The following is a 25,856-nucleotide window of genomic DNA, read 5'->3' as shown; positions in this document are numbered from 1 at the left end:
GTGTATGCGCGCGTGTGTCCGTGTGTGTGCGTGCGCGCGCGTACGTGTGTGTGTGTGTGTGTGTGGGGGGGGGGGGGGGGGGGGGGGGGCTGCTTGCAACCCATGTTGATTTTATAGTGCTAGCTCATTGAAATACCATGCTGCAGTTTAACATGAATACCCCACTCAGACACAGTATACTGACACCGAGCTGACCAGTCCTTGTTTTAGCCCCTTAATGCGAGCGGCAGACAGGGTAACAACAAGTACCATCTTTTAACGTCTTTTCGTATGGCATGGCCGGGGATCGAACATAGGGCCTTCCGCTCTCTGGTCGGGCGCCCTGAACAACGCATTTTAAGACGTCAGAGCGAAATGTACTAATTCTATTTACATTGTCAGTACACAAAGAATACTATATAAAGGAACGTTAAAACTCAAACTTCACCGATAATGCTTTTCCACACACTTAGCGCAAAATGTGTGTCAAGTTCATCTCAGATAACTGACGCCTGCATTATGAACATTATTAGTTGTTAGGAATATACGGACAAAGCACGCGACTGCCAGGAACGGGGTTAGTCGTCCATTCAGGACTTGTTTCGACAGTAACCGGAGGGGGAAAATCGGTGATTCTTACGATCGGGATATCATATTTATCTGTAAGTGTTTTCTATTATGATACTAAAGATGATTTTATTTATCTGATGATTATTTCATAAAAATCTCACCACCTGTTGAAAATCTTGACCCGAGAATAGTTCCAGTTCACACAGGCGATGAGATATCGTCGACAGGAGCGCAGACACTTTGTCACCGTTTGACTTTTCAAGTGTTATGTGATGTCCAGTGTTTATGAAAACCGTAGGCTTAGTCTATGTTTTCATCGGTTAATTGCAATGGTTTAAGGTGCCTTGTTTGTTTAATTTTGCTGTTTGAAAGGCGTATGTGTGTTACGTGAGTGATCGCAGTGAAGATAAATGAATGAACTAGGTTACTCTTGACATGAACTTGATTTGGTGAAAGGGACGTCATCTCAAATCACAACAAAGTTCGCTTCCAACATTATCAGTGGATCAAGCCATACCGCAACCCCACAGACACTCACATGGTACAGTTGTTAGCTTGGAAGTCTAGAGTATAGCTTTGTTAATCCAAGACTTAATCCAAATCTTGAGGACTAGTTGTTTGGATTACTCTCAACATCATGAACATGCTCAAAATCTAGTTATTTTACATAGCCTTAACTAAAACTCCAAAATGAGTTGTGAATTAGTGGAGTGTTCAAATTTGAGTGGGATCCTGGGGACACTGATGTTTGCTCCTACAGTATTTGAATCAAGAACCCCCTCCCTCTCCTTACACAGTATATATTTTAAAACTCAACAAGACAGTTAGGCAGATGGCCTATAAGTGTTGCCTGCCCATCTTCAAAGTTATCTGCCTGCATTCCGACATTATAAATATTGAAAAATTGCATCTTGCTTCAGTTGAGATAATGCTAACAATCACTTGAGAATCTACAAGAAGTTGTAATAAAACTAAAAACATAAGTAGTCTTATCTGCAGTCTGATTAGTCTGCATCTGTGTCAAGTATGGCACAATGGATGAAAATATTTATGGTTTCACTACTAATTTTCACTACTACTTAGTATTTGGTGTAAAGAAAGAATATCAACTTATGATATCCAAGTACTGTATCGGAATATGAATCATATCGCACCTATAATCATGATAATATCTGGATACCTATATATCGCGTCCCAACTGTATCTTTACGCCTCTAAGCTGCGACTGTGATCGATACTTGTATCAACAAGTAAAAAATCACGATCCACCGATGCATCAGTGTATCGTCTTAGCACTAGTGTCTACCCCTGTGGACCTACCTAGGACTGGTTCCCAGTAACCAATGCTTACCTTAAGCAGTGTTTAAATGGATTGGGCGGTCAGGCTTGGTGACCTGGTTGACTGTGTAACATTGTGTGGTGTTGATGTAGAACTCTGTTCAGGGCCTGTTGCTCATAATATCAGCCTCTGGTTTGCCTTAGGTATTTGCAGACAGCTGCCACTGTGATATAGTTGTAATATTGCTGACTGCAGTGTAATACAACATTCAGTCCTGAAGAAAGAAACCCAGTTTGCCCAGTTTGCTCAGTTTGCTGAAGTGTGAGTGTTTGTTGTTTGATGCTGCTCTCGGCAATATTCCAGCGCTAAGACGGTGGTCTCTTCGAGTCTGGACCAGACAATCCAGGGATTGACACCATGGGCATCAATCTATACAATCGCAATACGATGACATGCATTGAGCAAGTCAACGAGCCTGAACACCTATCCTGCTAGTCGCCTCTTATGACAAGCATTGCTGAAAACCGAGTCAGAATCTTCACCATGTTCACTGGACTGAAATGACATGTGTATCAACAAGATCAAATCAGGTCAATGTAGACTTTGTAATGAACATGATGAAAGCTTGTTCATTGCAAACACTGCCTTATCATCATATTTCCTTTACTTATGCTACAACATAATCATGATAATGTATATCTCATGTTTTAAAATCCCACAAATTCTGTTTTGTATCAGTTGGGCTAAAAGTAGGAAATGTTCCTCTGGCATCATCGTGCCACTTCAGGTCCTGTGTGTCAGTCATTTTTGTTGCCTATAAAAAAATAGTTTTTATAATTCCATCCATAGCATACAACTGACATTGTACTGAAGGCCGAATTCAATGTGTGCATAGTTTTTGGCAGTTAGTGTTGGTTGGTATTGTTGGTTGGGGAAAAAATAGAAAGTATTCCTCATTTTCGCTTCTATATGCCATAATAAATAAAACTCAAGTCCTATCACTTTCCTCAATTTGGAGAAAAATGTGCCGAAGAAACATTTAATTTGTTTGATCATGTTGATAGGCATTACTTAGAAGTTGACAGATGACAAAGTAGACATAATTTATGGATAACAACTTCTTTCATACTGTAAAGGTGATGGTTCGGTACAGATCCTTACACCGTTATCAAGCAAGACTGTAAATACTGCTTAATCTATGCCAAAACATCACCTTTACAGTATGAAAGAAGTTGTTATCCATAAATTGTCTACCCCGGTACTTTAACATTTAATTTTTGTTTGTTTAGCCTTAGACCTGATCATGCTGATAGATTATGAAAAATATTATGGTAATTATTCTGAGTGTCCAGGCAAAACTGTGGACAAAACTTTAGATTTATCATTCCAAGGTAGACTCATTATATCATGAAGTCCTTCCACTCTTTCAACATGTTTAACTTTTGTTTAACATAGCTTGGGTTGTTTAGACAAAACACAATCCTTAAGACATGTGCAATATTTTCTCATTTTGCATCTTAATACTAATAATAGCTGGACACCTGTAAAAATATTTCAAGTCATGATGATATTATGATATCCTAATTTGACATTCCTGTGCAGCATGCTGAGACAATATGAGACCTATCACATGGATACATAGTATGACTTACTGTATTGGTACTGAGCAACTCACCATGCTCAGATCATACTGCATTGTCAGTGTTACTGTCAAAATCAGATTCTTGAAGGATATTTGTATGTTTGAAAAATATTGTGATTAACATGTCAGTCAAGGATTATCATGTTTGTTTTTATCACGATTAACTGGCAACTGTTGGACATTAGTAGATTTTTATCCAAATTAAAAAAAAATAAAGGCAGAAGGCAATTATGTTTATTTTTTCTAACTGTAAAAGCAACATCCCACACTATATCAGGTCTCCAGATAGATTTTTGAACCATTGAGAATTTACTCACCATTGTCACTAGTTAACGTTCATGTATTGATAGTTTTCTTTGTGTTTTCAATATATTTTTACTTTCTTGGGTTGAGTCTTTTGGGTATTTTTTCACCATTGAGTAGACAATGGGATATTCTGGCAGCATGAGAGATGGTTGACATTATCTAGTCATATTTCTTCCCATGTAATTTAAAGAGTCTATTTCACTGATACATTGATGTGGCTGCGCCATCTTGCTTGACAGTAATGAATTAATGTGGTTACCAAGGATATATGAGATCACAGGGGAGGTAATTTGAACGTTGCTTTGACATCAGCTCATTAGGACGTAACTCAAAAAGTGTACTTTATCCAGTTGGCGCCCTTGATCTTTTAGCAAAGCATGTTAGAATACATAAGATATGGGCTGTCCTGGGGTAGACACCAATGTTTGTATCCACCAAGTCCACAGCTCATTTCAGAATAGTGAGTTTGGGGAAATTACTTGATTTTGGGAGAAGACAACTTGTCCCTCTAGATTTTCATTAGTCGTGGGCTAAGAGACTTTTGGCTATGTCTATACTTGCTGTACCTTTTTTGGTCTTTGTTGGGCATTGGTATATATGTGAATAATTATAAGGATGTGGTCATTGGACATGTTTCAGGAAGAGTGAGTGAGTGAGTTTGGTTTAACGCCGCTTTAAGCAATATTCCAGCAATATCACGACGGGGGACACCAGAAATGGGCTTCACACATTGAACCCATGTCGGGATTCGAACCTGGGTCTTCGGCGTGACGAGCGAACGCTTTAACCACTAGGCTACCGGACTGCCCCGTTTCAGGAAGATGATGATGATGGATGAGTATGTGTTTTAGGTCACTTTTAGAAATATTCCAGCAATATCACGGCAGGGGACACCAGAAATGGGCTTCACACATTGAAGCCATGTGGGGAATCGAACCTGGGTCTTCAGCGTGACAAGCTAACACATGAACACCAAGGCTACCCCACCACCCCTCAGGAAGATAAATGGATAATTTATGTTAACCACAGACTGTCACTTGAGCTCAGGATAAAGGATGAAGTCATCCCTTTTGTTGTCATGGGAAACGGGTTGTAATATTACATATTGATTAGAATGCATTTATTTATTAATGCTCAAAACATACAAGGAATTCTATTGAATTCAATCAAGATTAAGCCAACTTTAGTGTTAGAAATTAGGGCTGGTTCTAGTTGAGTGAGTTAAAATTTAACATCAGATCAGCATTATTACAGCCATATAGTGAAGAAGACTGGTTCTGGGATAGGTTTCATCCTGTAGTATCTTAATATAGCTGTATGGGGGACACTCTGAACATGATGGTTATGACAAGGACACTCTGATTTTCATGCTTAGTTTTGAGCACTGTTAGTCTACAACTCATTTCAACCATATTAAACATGTTAAGACTAAAGCTTGATATGGAAATTGCAATTATTATGATTATATATTATGTCAGGTTCACATTCTTTGCATTCTAGTGCCCAAGGCACAGTTCAAATCACAATTTCAGGGTTGTTGTACAGTCGTAGAAGGGCACAAGACTAAACAGCCTTGTGGTGGGGTTTATTGTATGTAGCAGGTGATAGTTTACTTCATCACATGAACACTGCCTCCGTGGTCTAGTGGTAGAGCGTCCACCAGGAGAGCTGAAGGTCCGGGGTTCGATCCCCGGCTGCGTCATACCAAAACGGCAAAAGACGTTGAAAGATCGTAGTTGTTGTTACCCTGTCTGGCGCTTGGCATTAGGGGGCTAAAACAAGGACATGTCAGCCTTAGAAACTAACAGTTTTAGACCACTAGTCCTTATAATGATAACATATAGCAAAACCTTTAAAGAGGGCAAATTTCTAGTAGTCATTATGATACCTTAAGTATTGGGCAGTTTGGCAAGGATTATAGGACTAGTGCCAATTTCTAACACTGCATGTCAGCTCAAAGTCAGTATACTGTGTCTGAGTGGGGTATTCATGTTAAACTGAGGCATGGTATCTCAGTGGGCTAGCACTATAGATCGGCATCAGTTCGGACTGGTACAAGCAGCCACACACATGCATGCACGTCGCTATATAAGTGCAATAATCTTGGACGCGACGTTAAACCCCATTTCACCTCACCTCATCACATGAATAGTGTGATTAACAAAATATGCCTGGGCATTCAGAAATGAAAAGGAATCTCCATGTCAATGAAAGGCAAGGGAAAAACATTGTGTTATACAACCTCCTATATCTAGCTCTTGGTGATATCACATTCACAGAGTACAAAAGAAGAATCTTTAGATCCCAAAGGGCAGACCAAAACATCTCTATGAGTGCCCTATGGCACGCTTGATAAAAATACATTTATATCCCAATGATATCTTATATTGATCTTCTGATAACAAGCTTACAGCCCACCCTTTGTTGATGCAGTGATTGATTGGAAATAATCATCTTTTGGCGTGGAGAAGAAATAGTGCTGTATATTTTGGTTTATTATTTCAAATTCTGAATTGTTGATTACTTTATCAATGTTTATACTTTGAATTATTACACAAATGAACAGCGTTAGAAGTTCGCACTAGTCCTGTAGTCCTTGCAAAACTGTCCAATAGTTAAGAACAAGGACTTGTAGAAATCTGCTATTTTTGAGGGTTTTGTCATATGTTAATATCATTGTAAGGACTAGTGGACTAAAAATGTTAGTTTCTACCGCTGATGAACATGATTATCATGACTAATATGCAATCACTTCGGACTTTACTCCCACATCAGGGGTAGACACTGCCACTAGTCCGTTAGTCGGAGACAAGTGAAAAAATTCAGGGATTTGTTGATTTCTACAAAAATCTATCTTTCACATAAACTACTCATTCAAAATTAGCTGCAGACTAGTGGGATTTGACCAATGGTGTTTATCCTGTTACAATAAGCTGACAGTAACCATGGTAACATAATGGAAAATGTAGCAGAAGTAATGTCAAAAGCAGCGTGTAACCATGCTTGCTCACTAATATGCAACCAATATTAGACACCGTCAATGTCATTTAACAATTTATTAGATTTATAATTTATAAACTTTGACATGCAGTTTCTAGAAAGTACGCAAAATGTTAGCATGGTTAAGAGCCGAGTCTGATTATGTTCAGTGATTGGTACAAGTTGATGAATTATGCAGGTTACGAGCAAAAGATGAGAGCGTTTCAATATTTTCAATCTACAACATTCTCAAGAAGTTATGATACCTGATCCATTTCCTGGCAGTGGTACAGACTTTGCCTACACAAGACTGTTCCCCGTGTATGAAGTGTTGGGAGGGACTGTAGCTTCAGCCTGGGGTTACAGGCATGCTACATGGCTCTTGCAGAACATGCTGGAGTGGAGACTCAGCATGGGATCTCAGTTGGCTGCCACTAGACGTACATCTAGTCTCTGAAATGGACATATCGTACAGAAAAAAAAACAACAGTTGTTAAATTATCTTTAAAAAAATTAATAAAAAGGGGCCCAAAGACTCTTCATTTTCAGATACTGCAGAAATCTAGACTAGCCAAACATTATAGACTTGCATGGGCTGTATTTGATATATTTGTATCAGGGTCTGTAAGACAGACTAGGCTGGCATTATAAAGTCGGCATTAGACTGGAGTAGTACCAGTGCGCACATACGCACGCACACATGTGCATGAACGTCGCTCTATAAGTGCAATAATCTGGATGTGATGTTAAACCCCATTTCACCTCACCTTACCTGTACGTAGAATGTGGTTGATATAGCTATCAGCAAGTCAAAGTTTGTGAATTTCAATCCAACCACCTGACCAGGGCCCAGTGCCATAAAGCCATCTTAGCGCTGTGTGGGAGTTGTGATTGTCTTTGCACTAAGATCGCTTTGTGGAACTGGGCCCTGACAGACCACTACCGTATTCGACGTAATAAGCGCCCTGCTCTAATAAGCGCCCATAATATAGTGGCTAGTGAACAATCTCAATTAGCACCCCTTCCAATTGATTAATGTACACAAGACTTATTTATTTGTGTATAATACGCACTCATATGTTATATGCACCCTTAATCATGGGCAATTTAATCCTGGACAAATATATATGTCATATATAAACATTTCAGGCTGTCAGCATAAACCTCAAAATTTACAATCTTTCAAATTCAACTCAAAATAATATTCTAATAAGAGCCCCCTATTTCTAAATTTGAGAGCGCCCTTGGCGCTTATTACTTTGAATACGGTATGCTGCGCAGCTATCGTGTCACTTGTGTTGACATTTAAACAGTTACTATCCTACCTACCAATTAGTCAGTGATGCATCTATATGGCATGACTTCTACAGTTCCAGGAGGGTGTGTTGGGGTGAACCCTGCTTCCCCTTTCTGATGCATATGTTACATTTATCATCGTGATCATGTTAATACATTTGGAACTTACACCAATGAATGGACATTGTAAGTGTTATCATATTACTATAACAATAACAATAAAGATAACATGTCTTCCAAGCACAAATTGCTACATGAATATTGCAGGCGTCAACAGGTGTTGTGTTAACTTATGATCACAACATGAACCCTGCCTTTTACAAAAAGCTGTATCAATGAGTGTGTGAAACCCTCAATTTCATGCCTGAGTGCACCACAGAACATAAATATGGTGTTGTGGCTGTGCTTAGTGACCCAACTGATTTGTGATATATATATGTACCGGGTATGTGAGAGATTATTAGTTAACATGGTTATTAGCCAAGAGTGTTTTCATATAGAAAATATAAGGAATAAAAAGTGTAGTTTGTGATCTTGTGGCAAGTGTACATACTTTGTTTCCTAATGCATGACAATAAGAAAACACACATGGCTAATAATCTCTTTATCATATCATGTAATTCTTAAGCTTATCAGGGGGCGGTCGGGTAGCCTAGTGGTTTAAGCGTTTGCTCGTCACGCCGAAGACCTGGGTTCGATTCCCGACATGGGTACAATGTGTGAAGCCCATTTCTGATGTCCCCCGCCGCGATATTGCTGGAATATTGCATAAAGCGGCGTAAAACCATACTCATTCACTTGTGCTTATCAAAGACACATTTTGTTTCACCAGAGTAACTTTAGAATTTATACAGGAATACGAATGAGTTTACTAAAGGTAGTACCTCAGCGATAGACACGAGAGGTTTTTGTCCACTACTCCGTATAATGATAACATCAGGGTTTTACCTTGACCTACAAAATTAGGGGCCGAAAAACAGTCACTAATTTTCAGGTTCCTTACAGGAAATAAAGTAATGAAATGGTGTAGTTTACTGTACAGTAATATTTTATGTAATTACTTTATTTACAGGAACTATACATTTGTGCGTACTGGACGCACATTTCTGCGTTGTGTAAAACCCTGAAACATATAGCAAAACACTTAAAAGGGGCAAATTTCTACTAAACCTGATGATACCTTAATTATTGGTCAGTTTGGCAAGGACTATAGGACCAGTGCCAATTTCTTCTGCTGTACCTGCCTGCGACATTATTTGTATTGGTTTGCATCAATAGTCATGATAGTAAACATTATGTGATCAGGATGAATACGGTAAAGGTATTGTTTTGAAATTGTACATATAAGGAAACGAAATGTGTTATTTTGACATATTCTACTTAAAACTGAATAAAGAAGAAACCAAATAATGTTGAAATTTAACGGTTTTTAACCTTAAATTACTCAAAAATAAAATATGTTGTTTTTGTGCGAAATGGTCTGTTGTCAAACAAAATTAGGATACTCATGCTCACTGAGGAAGACTAGCTCCTTACATATATCACGTACATGTTGGCAGCAGATATATCTGGCTATGTGGAGTGTGGATTACATGGCGTTACTTTCTAAGTAGCCTAAGCCAGTCTGGCAGCCACAGCCCAATCAGTACATGAAATCATGCAATTAGTTACTGGCTCAGGTGAGGCATAATTGCTTACAAGGTGAATGTATACACTGGGGCATGAAGTTAGTTTCAATGTTTTGGAGATTACTGATATTAAATGATGCAAATCTGTGCTTAACAATTTTAAGTTGGTGTCTTTTGGCATCATTTTCTGCAGATTTTGGCATGTTTGGTGGGAGTATGTGGAATTACAGTATTATTGGCTGATCTTACTAGAATAGACAATTATTTTACAGGTCTCTGACCTCGGGCTAAAATCTAGGGATGTCACTGTATATTGCGATATTGATGTAATTGTTTTGTTGCTGCTGTATCGATACAAATTAATGAATATTTCTAAATTCAAAATTCTCTGCTGCAGAAATGTTTCAGTTTGTCAAGATTACCCTGGTTAAGAAGGACAATGAAGGTTGAAAAATCAATTTTTAGCATTTATTGGATCAGCCAAATTAACTTTTGGCCTTAATTTCCAGGTTTACATGGGAAACTTTTCTTTTCAGGTATATTTTCTAAATAAATTTTTGATTAATTGATATATTGTGATACTTTTGAGCTGTTGAGTATAAATAGTATTATTTCCAATCAATGACAGCCGTTTTAAAGTGGCAGATGATGTACTCCAAACTATGGCCTACAATATCATGCTTCTTCATGAGTCAATGATATATAATTGGCATCTGAGTCATTAAGTTAACCATGTTAGCTTGATGTAATCTTTCAAGTTATCTATGTGTTATCAAGCACATCTAGGTTATCAGCATGGTGTAGTATACAACGGACCAGCATTATATATGTATATGACATGCCTCTAGAATTTAGGTCAAACGTGATCTGGAACAAGTAAATATTGCTGTGACTAGAGAGTGAGTTGTCACTTTGGAGTGTCAGATATCAGCTACTATAAGCCTTTGTGAAGGGGTCAGTGGGCCAGTCTGCCTATCCCAGGTGTATTACTCAGTCAGTGATTACAGGTGTAGCTCCCCGTGGCCAGGTATAAATACACACACATCCATGTGGCCAGCAGTTGTCTGTTGACAGCCTGGGTACGAACACATTGCAAGAGGCTCGCCGGTTTCACACATTATCAAATTAGCCAATATTTACAGAGCATATACAGAGTGGGACGTCTCTAGGTGCTGCTTGGATCATACTTCTGGAAGTGTCGGTGTGTGAGCTTACGTGCTGTATCTGCGTTTACAGCAGGGATATCAGAGTTACATACCTTGTCTGACAATACCAAGTCATCTCGGAGTGGAAACTCCTAATAGCTTTTGTTGGAAAGCTGACAAGTAACGGAGTAAGAATAACAAATTTTAATATTTTTTCTGAGATAATCGTGTTGAACTGGTTAAAGGCATACATGTCATTGTTTACTCTTTTTCTGAGAACATTTCAAGAATGAAGTGATGGGTATGAGTTGCGTAAAATGTTTTTCGGTGTAAGATTTGAAGTGTTTGAAATGTAAAGTTTTCATTGTTATTTCTGAGGATACCCGTGGCTTTTGTTCTGACTACAATTTATTGACTGTTCATGTTGTAATCTGAATAATGGTGCATAATGATGATGCTACTGTATTGATAGTCACGACACAACAATATATTGGAATATAGGGCAGTAGGGTAGCCTAGCAGTTATGTGTTCACTCATGCTGAATGGGCCAGGTTCTATTCTGGATGTGTTCCTTCATAGGATACTGTAAATCTGGAAAGTTTTGCGAGCAGGAAAGTACTGCGAAAACTGCGAGTAACACACTCACAATCGTTTCATGATGCACTTTTTGTGGATCTAAAACAAGCAAAAAACGTAAGGAGGTATATTTCTTCTACTTCCACATATTTTTTTAACCAGCCAGTTGCATAATTAAATCAATAATCCATCACTTCCTGTTTCCCTAATTACACATGGTCACTCAGTGTCAGTGGTCTAATCAGGAAAATTCACTGACCTGCCACATTTCGTCAAGTTGCTTACTTAATCCAGAAATACCCAAGCCAATCTATACTGTTAGATAAACACGCTTCCGCAACCTTCCGTGCCAACTACAAAAACACATGTATACATAGTTAAAAAACCCACTGACTGACACTTAAGATACAATTTCATCATGCTGTTTTCTGCTTATAAAAACTAACATGTGCAGAAGTAGCTTTGATCTTTGGTCGTCTCATCAACAGAGTCTCGCAAAACTTTCCAGACACAATTAAGGTTAGTGGTACATACCTCCAGGAATTTCATGGTGCACAATTTTCCATATTAACTGTATTGTAAGAATTTTAGCAAGGTAGACACAATTTATGGATAACAACTTCTTTATTTCAGTTAATACTGTATTCTACACAATCATAATTAGAAATAGGGGGATCTTATTTGAATATTATTTTGGTTAGAAAAGAAACGGAGTTGAAAGATTTCGTGGTTTATGCTGACAGCCGTAAATGATACAAAAGAAAAGTCGGTGCATACTATACACGACAGATATATTTTCCAGAATTTGATTGCCCATAATTAAGGGTGTATATACACATGAGTGCGTATTATACACAAATAAATGTCTTGTCTACATAGATCAATCAGAAGGGGTGATAATTGGGATCGTTCACTAGCCAATATATTAGCAAATATCGCCGTGGGTGCTTGTTACGTCGAATACGGTATGCATAATTGTGTCTACCTTGTCATCCAACAATGCCTGTCAAACAATTCAAGAATTTTTGCACATAGCCACTCCCTCTTACTCCCTGATCCCTGGCCACAAAAAACATTAAATGATGGTACTTGTTGTTTTCCTGTCGATGTCATGGGTGGGTACCCGGTAGGATGAGATGGTAATGTGGCTGTTAACCTTCTAGCGCCTTACGGGCAGCTTGGGTTGTACACTTCCCAGGGAGCTGAGAATGAAAATCGAATGCTCGCCTCGGAGTCAGAATACTGTGTCTGAGTGGAGTATACATGTTAAACTTTGGCTCTTGTCTTGACCTCTGTCAAGACCAAGGTAGAGCACTCTGAGAATACAGTGATCCACTCCCCATGATGTTGCATGTCTGACAGTGCCCTTGCCCCCTGTTTGTACAAATGCATGACATGAAGTCCAGGTGATTGACAGCTGGAAGTCGGTCAGTAGGTCAAATGAGAGGCTCATGTTTACATCATGACATCAGGAGCATCATTTGATTTGCATGAGTGCGTGGGATATGGAGGCAGAGTACAAGCTGTCAAGTGCACGTTTGTCTCGCAGTACCAGCTGTGGATGTGGTGGGTGGAATACCAGCAGGGAAATACTTAAATATTTATCTATGCATTATGTTGGTGATATTGTATCTCTAGTGTCTGCATTCTGCAGGTCCACTGACAGCTGTTTGTGGAATACTGGTATACATGGATGCAATGTGTTCTAGCTTACAACCATGTCCTATGTCCTTACAACCTATGAGTCCTATATTCAACAGTAGGCTGTACCTGTCATATCACTTGTGTGTATTCTTTACCAAGGGTGTTTACCAAGGGTGCCAGTTTGGACCAATGCTGGCATGATTTGGGCCAATTTTCATATTGTGATTTATTACTATTTGATAAGGCCTTTCATGAGAATCTCTACTGCCGTAGTACATGATTTGGGTCAATTTTCATATTGTGTTTTACCGGTATTAGTATTTGGTAAGGCCTTTCATTAGAAAATCTATTTCCATGGTACATGATTTGGGTCAAGTTTCATATTTGTGATTTATTAGTATTTGGTAAGCATGGTAAGGACTTTCATTAGAATCACTACTGCCATGGTGTTATGTTATTATGGTCATCGTTCTGCCTTGATTCATTATGATGTAGATTTGCCAGTCATCCATTTCCTGGTTCATGTACATGTTGTAGTAAGGGAAAACTGTGTCACAAGACACACAGACTCTGGCAGTGGAGTATCTACAGTCATGACTAATAAGATGTTCAAGTACATCCGTGTGTTGCCTGTTACTATGTATCAGACTTTGTGGGATCTGGTTAGAGTGAGTCCCCAGTGAATGCTTGTCATAACAGGCGACCTAGTTTGATCACGTGGTCAGGCTCTGTGACTTAGTGATTACATGTACAGGGGTAGACACCGTGGGAGAAACCAACTAGTCCTTAGCTTACATCAGACTAATGGTTTATGCAAATTAATTAGATATAGGTTGAAAACATAGTTCCTCTGGATTTTCTCTGGCCCTGGACTAACAGACTATTGGCCGTGTCTGCATGTGTCATACGTCAAGATGGTATGTTGTATGTTATTTCAGTGACGGGTTTGCCGGGGGGCATGGGTGGCCCAGTCGTCTAAGGCACCGCATTTTGCTGTGCAGGGTTGCGTCACTTGGGCACACCAGAAACCTATGATTTTGGGTTTGAATCCCGGTTCGCCCCGATTATGTTTCTAGGTTTGTCAGCACCATACCCGTGCTCGTGGGTTTCACCGAAGTGGTAAACTTCCGAGACCTGCATCACTTCGGTCTTTCCTCCCACATTAAGCTGACACGCCGTGATATAACTGGAATACTGTTAAAAGCGGCATTAAACCCAACTAACTCACTTGTACGTTTTTTCAGTCACTGGTTTGCCTAGCCCATGCTTGATTACTTGGAGGCTTACATGATTATTGCTTACTATGGCTAAAACAACAAACAAATATTGATCAGATTCTATATTTTATGTTGTTTGTTTCAGGTCAAGATGAGTGACATGAGTGACCTTGACAGGTGAGTGTTAACCAGGGTTAGAGATCAACTCGATGTTAGTATGAAGAAATGCCCTGAGACATGAAATATTATGCTATCCCTTAGAATAATCTTGCCCTGTTCATTGGACAGGGATTTATCGAAACCTGCTCTGAACGATAATCAAACCCATATCTGCAAGAATTGTCAGTAAAAATTAAAAACATCTAATTCATGTTCATATAATTATTACTAATGTCATGGGTGGGTACCCGATAGGATGAGATGGTAATGTTGCTGTGAACCTTCTAGCGCCCTACAGGCAGCTTGGGTTGTAAGATCCCCAGGGAGCTGAGAATGAAAATCAAGTGCTCACTGATCCATTAACCGGGGTAATAATGGTATAGCGCCATGAGCATCCACTTGGTGAATGGAATCTGGCACATTATAAATGCACTTATTATTTATGAGGTGACTTCTATTTTGCTGAAAACAGGACAAATAAAGAGGGAGGTTTTAATGCACGGTTTCACATTAATGCATGAAATGCAATGTTACGATATACCTATGAATTTTAGAAAATTATGAGTTTGGAAAAAGCCAATTTTGAACAGGATTCTTCTTTCGTAGTATGTCCATGACCAAGTGTGTCGGTTGGTGCTGGAGATGAAGTGTCTTTGGTCAGTAGCCTGTAATGTTGTATTTCTCTGACAGACAAATTGAGCAGCTGCGTCGCTGCGAGGTGATCAAGGAGAGTGAGGTGAAGGCCTTGTGTGCCAAAGCGCGGGAAATCCTGGTGGAAGAGAGCAACGTGCAGAGAGTTGACTCCCCTGTCACGGTAAGGACTGTCGGGGTGGGGGTAGTTTTATTTTGGAAAGTGACTTAAACATGTTACAACCCATGTGATCGTTTGTCATTTTATATTATCATGATTAAAGCCACGTTAGCATAGGTCGACAGTAAGAGTGTTTATAACTGATGTGTCAGATACTGCTTGGTGTAAGAGGCGACTAGTGGGATCAGTTGGTCAGTCTCGCTGACTTGGTTGATGTATGTCATCGTATCCCAACTCGTAGATCAGTGCTCATGATATCAATCACTGAATTGTCTGGTTCAGCCTCGACTGTTTACAGACCTCGTTCATATAGCTAGAATATTGCTTAGTGTGGCGAACAAGAAACAAACGTTGAACTAAAGCTATTGCCACATCTATTTCAAAGCATTCAATACAGCTACACACTGTGATACCTTGTCCCCTGTGCTCTAGTCTGGGAGGTGAATCATTTGTTACTAAAGGTGTCATGTCTTGGTATGGCGCTTACTTCGACATGTGCCTCTGCTCACCAGCAAGTGGAGTACTTTGACAAATGTTTTATGATGTGATATTCCACACTCCAGAACAAATACGGAGGCATGGGTGGCCCAGTCGTCAAGGCGATACAATTTGCTGTGCAGAATTGCTTCCCTTTGTCACGCTAGAAACCTGTATCGTGGGTTTGAATCCCAGTTTTCCCTATTTCTGTTTCTAGGTTTGTGCTTGTGGGTTTCACCAACATGGTTAACATGTGAGACCTGCATCACTTCAGACTTTCCTCTCACATCAAGCTGACACGCCGGGATATAACTGAAACATTGTTCAAAGCAGCATTAAACCCAACTCACTCAATCACTAGAACAAATAAAGAATGATTTGGTTGGTTGGTTTGTTGTTAAATATCGCACTCAGCAATATTCCAGCTATATGATATATGATGGCGGTCTGTAAATAAGCGAGTCTGGACCTGACAATCCAGTGATTGATATCATGAGCATCGATCCATGCAATTGGGATCAATGACATGCATCAACCAAGTCAGTGAGCCTGACCACCCGATCCCGTTAGTCGCCTCTTACGACAAGCATAGTCGCCTTTTACGGCAAGCATGGGTTGCTGAAGACCTATGAACACTGTGATCCATAATAGAAATGTACTTTCATCTTGCATTCATTTAACAAGCAAGGAATCTGTCATGATCCTTTATGACCATCATTTTTATTGATGTTGCAGGTATGTGGAGACATTCACGGTCAATTCTATGACCTCAAGGAACTGTTCAAAGTTGGAGGTGATGTCCCCGACACAAACTACCTATTCATGGGGGACTTCGTAGACAGGGGTTTTTACAGTGTGGAGACATTCCTACTACTTCTAGCTCTTAAGGTATGTAACCATCAAGTCCAAATCTTTTCCCTTGCAAACCACTAAACTCACGCTTTTGATGTTCCAATTTCCTAACCAACTCGCCCAGGTTTATGAAACGGGTAATCACAATGCTATGTTGTTTAAGCAGCCTGTTTTGTCAGTGTTAAAGCTGACTCTTAATTGCCTGTCAAATCATTTTATTATTCGTCCAGGCAACATCTCAACAGCCCTGTTTGATTCCCAACAAGGGTACAATGTGTGAAGCTCTTTTCTGGTGTCCCGTGATATTGCTGGTATATTGCTAAAAGCGGCGTGAGACCATACTCACTCACTCACTCAACTGTCCTGAATTCAAAACACTTATTCAAGAATAAAAAAACAGTTACAGCAGGCACCCTTATTAGACTTGCTGTATTACTCTTATGACTTTCATGGTGAAAAGAAGTGTTCAGTGAAGAGAGTTTATGATATTCAGGCCGATCCCAGCAATGGATAGTGTCTGGAATTCATGTTCTTACTTGTATTTTACTGATTAACATGGGTATGTGGTAGTTTAGCTCTGCAACAGGTCTAACATTGATGTGCTCTGTTGCCAGGTCCGATACCCAGACAGGATAACCCTGATCCGTGGCAACCACGAGAGTCGGCAGATCACGCAGGTGTACGGCTTCTACGATGAGTGTCTCCGCAAGTACGGCTCCATCACCGTTTGGAGATATTGCACAGAGATCTTTGACTATCTCAGCTTGTCAGCAATTATTGATGGGAAGGTAGGTGTCTACCACCTGTATATTGTTTGTTTGTTTGTCTGTCAGCAATATCTCGGCTGTATGACAGTGGTCTGTAAATAACCAAGTCTGGACCAGACAATCCCGTGATTAACATCATGACCATCAACCTTGTCTGGAATCCCCACATGTTTTCAGCCTGCGTAGGTCTGAATAATTGTATCTCTGTCTGGAAAGAACGGTGTAGCTTGCTGCTGCACTTGGCTGCCATGTCAACCTGTTCTGATGTTGTAAGAGGCATTTGAGAACAGGATCTCATCCTGGATTCTGCTGAGAATGGGTCTTCCATAGGCTGTGTCACAAGAGCCCCCTACGGTGATGATCAGGTGGTTATTGTGTATGACCTGTCTGAATGTGTGTCATTAGACCCTGAAACCGTGAAGGTCCTGGCTAGAATAGGTCTTCAGCAACCCATGCTTGCCGTAAAAGGTGATTATGCTTGTCGTAACAACGACTAACGGGAATGGGTGGTCAGACTCGCTGACTTGGTTGATGCATGTCATCATATCCCAAATGGTGGATCGATGCTCATGTTGTCAATCACTCGATTGTCAGGTCCAGATTTGATTATTTACAGACTGCCGTCATACATCTGGAATATTGCTGAGTGTAGTGTTAGATAAAAAAAAAGATTGGACCCAGATGGTGTTGATCGTTTTTCCATGTTATCTGGTTTCCTGGCTCAGAGTGATGGTGGGGTAGCCTAGTTGTTTAAATGTTTGCTTGGGACGCCAAAGGTCCAGGTTTGATTCCCTTCATAGGTTCAATGTTTGAAGCCCATGTCTTGTTGAGTATTGATAAAAGACGCATAAAACTCTACTCACTCATTCCAGGCTCTGATCTGATTTTTTACCAGCAGAAATGATTATCAGATATATCTGGAGTAGAGTCAACTCTAAAATAACATTCCCTCACTCACTCAAGAGCATCATGTCACAACAGGATTTCATAATAAGCCATTGACCTCAAATGCTTAACAGATCTATCAGGCTGTGTTGCTAAAGAATTGTGAACTGTGGACCTGTGATTATCCGGGGTAGAATAGGTCTTCAGGAACCCATGCTTGCCGTAAAAGAGGCGACTAACGGGATCGGGTGATCAGGCTCGCTGACCTGGTTGATACATGTCATTGTATCCCAAATGCGTGGATCGATGCTCATGATGTCAATCACTGGATTGTCTGGTCCAGACTCGATTATTTACAGACCGCCGTCATATAGCTGAAATATTGCTGAGTGCGGCGTTAAACAACAAACAAACAAACAAAACACCAGCAAGTGGAGTACTTTGACAAATGTTTTATGATGTGATATTCCACACTCCAGAACAAATACGGAGTAGTGTATACAATCTTGTTTCCTATTTCAGATATTCTGCGTCCATGGTGGCCTCTCACCGTCTATTCAGACACTTGATCAAATCCGGGCTATTGATCGTAAACAGGAAGTGCCACACGACGGACCCATGTGTGACCTGTTGTGGTCGGATCCAGAAGGTAGGTCACAGATAGGATCACAGAAAAAAGCATGGTTTAATTCAACCACTTTTCAAATCTGTTCGAACCCTGTGTATAGTTGCAAAGGCTCGTAATGCTTCTAACACCTCGTGGATCGGGGCCCAGGTCCTTAACAACCATGTCTCTCAAACAGACTTCCTGGGTTATCTCATCTTGAAAATGATTCAACCAGTCTTAAGAAAAGCATTTCTGACTACCTTAAATTTGATTTTAAAATAATTAGTCAAATTAATGTTTTCTTGAAAACAATGAATATATTTAGTCTTTGAAAGGCATTTAGAAGTGATACATATAAGGAATATAATTTATGGATGTCAACTTCTTTATTATGACTAACACAACGTTTTGATGAATATACTTACTCCTTCAATATGTTCTGCTTCTGTCATTTTACCATCAAAGTGCTGGAAAAGTTCTTGAATTTTATTGACAGTTGTTGAAACGTCCTGGTCTAACTATAACAAAATTGCTACTGAAAAATATTAAACTATGAACAGTTTGTGGATTGGGACCCAGGTATGTTTAACGAATCAGTCTTTGTTTACACCACGTTTATTCATGAATGATTAGCTCTTGTATACAGAAAATGAAAGCTAGTTGTGCTGACCCAGTACTTTTTTCCCCCCAAGTTGTCACCTGGTTAAGGGCGGTTGGGTAGCCCAGTGGTTGAAGCGTTCGCTTGTCACGCCGAAGACCCGGGTTCGATTCTCGACATGGGTACAATGTGTGGGCCCATTTCTGGTGTCCCCTGCCGTGATATTGCTAGAATATTGCTAAAAGCGGCGTAAAACCATACTCACTCACTGTCACCTGGTTAGTGTATTAGGTACTGATGTGTCCCAAGAGTATTTGTCAACATGTTGAATGTCTCTCTTCAGACATGCAGGGCTGGGGGGTGAGTCCGCGGGGAGCAGGGTACCTGTTTGGCAGTGACGTTGTGGCACAGTTTAATGCTGCTAACGACATCGACTTGATCTGCCGAGCACATCAGCTGGTGATGGAGGGATACAAGTGGCATTTCAATGAAACAGTATTAACAGTGTGGTCCGCCCCCAACTACTGCTACAGGTACGTCTACAATAGTTAACTCTGTATGATCTAGATTTGGACTTATTTGGCTGCATTGGCCTTTAGAATTCACTTGGCAACAAATATTGATACCAGTCACTGCATGGACCTAAAGATGAAGTAACCTGCAGAAAACATCAATACATTATTTCCACATCATTAGGAATTGGCACTTGTCCTATAGTACTTGCAAAATTGTTCAATAGTTAAAGTATCCTAAGGACTAGTATAAATTTGGCCTTTTTAAGGGTTTTGCTATATGTTATCATTTTGAGGAATAGTGGACTAAAACTGTTAGTTTCTATTACTGTTTCCACCATCTATATGATAGTCAGTATTGATCATGACCTGTGAAGATCCGGGTTAGAAAAGGTCTTCAGCAACCAATGCTTGTAGTGACAGGCGCTGCTTGTCTTAAGAGGCAACTAACGGGATTGGGGGGGTCAGGCTCGCTGACTTGGTTGATGCATGTCATTGTATCCCAATTGCGAAGATCAATGCTCATGATATCAGTCACTGGATTGTCTGGTCCAGAATTGATTATTCACAGACCAACGTCATATAGCTTGAATATTGCTCTGTTACTTATATGTATTTTGTACATTTGGATCACTGTTGACTGATCGTTGGTGTGTTTGTTAGATGTGGGAATGTGGCTGCTATCCTGGAGCTAGACGAACACTTGCAGAGGGACTTCACAATCTTTGAGGCAGCACCACAGGTATGTCACAGTAACAGGCGACTATGCTCGCTGACTTGGTTAATGCATGTCATTGTATCCCAATAACATGGATCAATGCTCATGATGTCAATCACTGGATTGTCTGGTCCAGACTCGATTACTTACAGACCGCCGTCATATAGCTGGAATATTGCTGGGTGCGGCATTAAACAACAAACAAACAAAACAAACAAACATGACCATGCAGGATTTTGAATGTGGGGATGTTCTTGCAAGAGCTTGAAGTTGATGCAATCTATCAACTTTCCTTATCAACACATTTCATTTGGCAAAATAATTAATTAATTGTATCTTTCTGTTACATATGGCTTTATGGACAAACATGTTTTCATGAAATGTTCAGGGGTAGATTTAACAACAAATTTGTTTGTAGCCAGCATGGCTTGCTCCTTTTAAAGTTACTTGCCCTTCTCCAAACTTGCTGGCCTACAACTAAATGGTTGGGAATTGGCCGAACCTGTGGTAGCATAGCCACCAAGCGGGACTCTAAATTTTAGAACTCCTCAACGCTGAAACATTTTTTTCTGTTCTCTGAGATTAAATCTTGGCTTTCGTTTGCCTCATTTTGTGATGATTTATGAGCAAATAAAGAATTTCATGTACACAACATCACAAACTGGCAGCCGATTGTCATTCTACTGAGATGATCCAGTTTAAAAAATTAAGCATTCACGGAGAAGGGATGAAATTTTGACTTGCCAGAGAGGCCATCTTCTTTACGTTTCAGCAAGCTCTTTGTAATTTTAAGTGGCGATGGGCCAACTGGCCAGCAGTTAAATTGACCCCTGACTGTTTACAATTTAGAGGTATCCTCAAACTTCATATAACTATTTCACTGACATTGTGTGTGGTCACCTGTTCCAGGAATCACGAGGTATACCGTCGAAGAAACCACAGCCAGACTACTTCCTTTAACCAGCGTCATCTGTAGTCTCCATGTTCATCCCATTGTAAGATACTCATTTCACCGTCATCACATCATCAACACAGAGGACACAAGACAGTGTCAGCAGCCGAACTGGAGGTCTCTCCTGTCTCACAGTGTCATGACCTCCGAGACCGAGGTCAGGTCAAGTGCTGCGTGTTTGGGAGTCTGGATTCATGACAGCATCGCTGACACCTTGTACACTGCAGTCTGTGGAAACTGTGAAGAAATTGTGTGATTGTTTTCTGGCCTCTGTGGAGAAACACTTCAGTGTGTTCTCAGACTACTGAATCTAGCTACCTGTCATTTTACCTATATTTGTATTTTATTTTTTCTCCAAAATTGTTGATATTCATGTACAATAAAGAATTTGAACAAGTCCTGTTTACATTTTAGATGTACGAAATGATGACGATGATGAATTAGTGTATGTTTGATCATGTTGATGTCATTCCACATTGGAATGGAGACATAGTTACTAACATTGAAACAAGCTTGTGGAAGTGACTGTGTCGAACGCTGACATATATCACACTGATTTGGTCAGCAACACAGCCCCACTGTCCTCAGAGCTAGATTGAAGCTGACCCTTTGTGTGACATCAGGTGTGTGTGTGTCAGTTCTGTAAAGGATTTGTATTGTCTGTCAGTGTATGGCTGGGGGAGGGGTGGGGGGCTTCAGGTAGCAGGTATATAGCACTGTACCATGGCTTCAGATTGTTCAGATTGGTTGAATACTTGTGAACGATGGGCCCGGTATTCGACCCTCAGGCCATGGAGACCCTAGTTGCTCAGAAATAGAGGGTGATTTGTAATTTAAGGGATCAATGACCTGGTCTTTGGACAATCTGAAGCACTGCTGTGTTGTAGGTAAGATAGGACATATATCCTGATATTTTAGATTATATTTAATCTGTCTGCAGATAATAATATTTTGTTTGATTAGAGTGTGGATTTGTTGCAACATGCCAAGACAGAATAATATCCTAATATCTTCATTGGGTTTTGTCTTGATGTCCCAGGGTTCCAGCTACAAAATTTCACTTCTGATGTGTGATTTACTTAGTGTCTGAGATCAGGCTACAGTATGTTTCCACACCCTGGGTAAGACCAAAACAGGATTGGAATCTTGCCATTTCACACAGCTTTATTATTTTTGGATAAGACCCCTTTCATAGAACCTCCCGATTTTATGATAGGTGTGAGCTATTTCACTTACATGCCCCAGAATCGTCATTCTACCTGGTTCATATTGATGGGGCCAAGTCGTCTAAGGCTCCACAATTCACTGTGGGGAGTTTCATCCTTAAGGCATACCTTAAAATATTTTCTTGTGAGTTCATATCCAAGCTTAGCCCTGTTTCTAGGTTTTCAGCACCATACCATACTTGTGGGTAAATGTCAAGACATGCATCACTCCCACATCAACTGGCCCTCCGTTATGTAACTGACGGAAAACTGTTCAAGGTGATGTCAAACCCAGCCCACAGAGTTACTTCCTTGAACTGCCTGTTTACTGTGTGTTGAAGATATGAGCCCGTGTTAACTTCACCCTGTGTGTTTGTGCATCCTCGGTCATCCAGGGTGTTATATACTACTCAAAAGAAGTTCAGGAACACTGATTCTTTCATATTGCTATAGTGAATCTGTCAAACCATGACTGATTAACTATGTTAATATGAAAGAAACAGGTGTTCTTAAACTTCTTTTGAGTGCATATTTTGAACACAACATTTTGAATCTATAGCGGCAAAGGAGTGCCAGGTATGTATCCTGATACGGAGATATTATACCCTGGATAAATGAGGATGGTGTCTGTGTGAGTGTAGTCCACCAGCGGTACTTCCCAGCCGAGTTGCTTCACCTTGTCATATACCAGCACAGCATATCACTCATTGTAATATAATAGTTGACGCTCATCTCTTGTCATTGCTTCTGTGTTCTTGTGTTGACCATCTTTCCCCAGCTTGTATGTACATGTTTAAACTCTGCACATCATTGATGAGAGGTGTATATTTTTCTATGGCAATTTCATCAATATGTAACAATATTACAGGACCATTCTGTCCATGCATCTGTGAGTATCCCACAGTGCAACCCAACCTGTTGTATAGTTATCTCCCTTACATGTTCCTCTGGACACTGAATGGCAGTGGACTTTACCACACGGAATGTCATGTACTTGGACCAAACAGCCAGAAATGATTGTCAGTGCCTGCACAAAGGGGAGATAATTCATAGATTTTCCTGCCTCGGCTCAATAGGTTAGTTGATGACAGTGATGTGTGGATCGGCCCCCACTGTTGCTTCACACAGGACAATCATAGGAGCCGTCATTCAACAGCTACCTTTACAATAAGCATTACCACTGTGGAGGGGGAGCGTCAGGAGCTCCGTTCCCCACACTTGAATATACAAGGTCCCAGTGTTATGGAATATGGTATATCAGTTTCCATAGTTACAGGATATGGTATATCAGTTCCCATAGTTACAGGGTATGGTATATCAGTTTCCATAGTTACAGGGTATGGTATATCAGTTTCCATAGTTACAGGGTATGGTGTATCAGGTCCCATAGTTACAGGATATGGTATATCAGTTCCCATAGTTACAACATATGGTAAATCAGTTCCCATAGTTACAGGGTATGGTATATCAGGTTCCATTGTCACAGGATATGGTATATCGGGTCCCATAGTTACAGGATATGTTATATCAGGTCCCATGGTCACAGGATATGGTATATCAGTTCCCATGGTTACAGGATATGTATGGTTTATCAGGTCCCATAGTCGCAGCATATGGTATATCAGGTCCCATAGTTCTAGCATTTATCATATACAAGTCCCATGTGTGTGGAATACAAAATATACTCAGTTCAACAGATATGGGATAGGACTTATATCAAAACCCATGGGCATGAAACAGAGCTGTATGTCAGCACCAACAATATGGCACTTCTCAAAGTGTGGGCCCAGCAATGCACTGGGGAATACATGTAATGATTTTGCTGTTCACTATTTGAGTGCTGAAGGCTATAACTGGTTTAGAAGACGAGATACTTTTGGTATTTGTACAGCAGAATAATAATCATGTTTATAAACTTGTCAAACATGTACGTGGGTAAGTGGCGGACAATATGCATTTGGCTGACTGAGGCTCCTGTCATATTTTCATGTCTCAACATCAAAATATTTTTCTATTTTACACATAAGCCAATGTACACTTGTGTCCAAACTGTTTCATATTTACAGAATCAAATGACCTAATATATATGCTTCAACGTTTGCAAGGGATTGAGATATTTACATGCATATATATAATCAGTTTGGTGTAACATGGAAAAAATAAGATTGTCCCAACCAAATGATGAGTGTGCGAGAGTACAGTAGCATCATTCGCACTTTAGGCATCAGTTAGCTCATTAGATTAGCTTTACCTTCATCATCAAAGTGTCTATGGCTAGAAGTGGCGTATGTGTGTGTACCTTGTTTCTGGAGTGGCTTCAGCTGTCTTTCAGCAGTCTTTCAGCAGATCATACACAAGTGATGGAAGGACACCTGGACTTTCATGCCTAAGTAAAACATGGGTTCCCTTGATTCAATACTATAGCAGCACACTTCGAGGACCCCAGGGCCCCCTAAAGTTGGAATACTGCAGCAATATTGCTGAAACTAGTATTTGATAAACCATCATTTTTCTTTAACCTGCCAAGATCCTTTTACTTGATAGCCTTGTTGACAAAATCCAAAAGCTTCTGTTCATTTCCATCGTTGTTATACAAGGCTTTATAGGTAATCACTAGGATCTCGACAACAATTATGTCGCAGCTGTATCAGCAATAAGTGTATAGATCAGTCCCCTATTCCATATTCCAGAACTTGATCTGTTGTACATGGACCTGTGTTGGTCGTTGGTCTATGACAACCGTTTCACACTGAGGCCTCTCAGGTTTCCACCAGTTTCCTCTTGTACATATGTCATGCTGTACATTGCTGCCCTATTTTGATGCTGTGTCCAGTATGACTGTCTGTGCTCACACAAGTCTCTAACAATTGTATATTATTACATGAATGAATTATGACAATAAAACATGTCTGTTTCTTTGCTTGTTGTGTCATTACTGCAAGCTATGAGCTGTATCTGAAATGTTGGGAGTTTTGTAGTGAAGCCCAATGACATTGGACAGCAGTATTCACTGTATCAGGATCTGCGTGCAGAAGAAGGTGAAATGTGTGG

At 40.1% G+C, this 25,856-nt stretch overlaps 1 protein-coding gene across 2 annotated transcripts; it reads left to right on the top strand.

Annotated features, from left to right (window-relative positions):
- The first annotated feature begins 532 nt into the window (after window positions 1-532).
- Window positions 533-25,721, top strand: LOC124135216 (serine/threonine-protein phosphatase 4 catalytic subunit). Of its 2 annotated transcripts, none has more exons than XM_046500475.2 (9): window positions 533-641; window positions 14,408-14,439; window positions 15,112-15,235; window positions 16,445-16,597; window positions 17,176-17,349; window positions 18,736-18,862; window positions 19,762-19,951; window positions 20,594-20,672; window positions 21,558-25,721. In XM_046500475.2, exons 2-9 carry the CDS (start codon window positions 14,414-14,416, stop codon window positions 21,606-21,608), a joined length of 924 nt encoding a protein of 307 aa, XP_046356431.1. In that variant the 5' UTR covers window positions 533-641; window positions 14,408-14,413; the 3' UTR covers window positions 21,609-25,721. The 2 variants fall into 2 exon arrangements, with proteins under 2 accessions (XP_046356431.1, XP_046356432.1); XM_046500476.2 differs by lacking the exon at window positions 533-641 and adding an exon at window positions 10,761-11,012.
- The last annotated feature ends 135 nt before the right edge of the window (window positions 25,722-25,856 follow it).

The sequence above is a fragment of the Haliotis rufescens genome, unplaced genomic scaffold (assembly GCF_023055435.1).
Source record: "Haliotis rufescens isolate VD_foot unplaced genomic scaffold, xgHalRufe1.0.p SCAF_15, whole genome shotgun sequence".
In the NCBI taxonomy this organism is placed as follows: domain Eukaryota; kingdom Metazoa; phylum Mollusca; class Gastropoda; order Lepetellida; family Haliotidae; genus Haliotis; species Haliotis rufescens.
Note: the sequence above shows the minus strand (reverse complement) of the source record. Positions and strands in the feature narration are given on the sequence as shown.

Excerpts from the sequence above, each read along its gene's own strand:
- LOC124135216 (XM_046500475.2), top strand. The coding sequence starts at position 14,414 with ATGAGTGACATGAGTGACCTTGACAG. Across the intron at positions 14,440-15,111 it reads GACATGAGTGACCTTGACAG|ACAAATTGAGCAGCTGCGTC; the intron begins GTGAGTGTTAAC and ends TTTCTCTGACAG. Across the intron at positions 16,598-17,175 it reads TACTACTTCTAGCTCTTAAG|GTCCGATACCCAGACAGGAT; the intron begins GTATGTAACCAT and ends CTCTGTTGCCAG.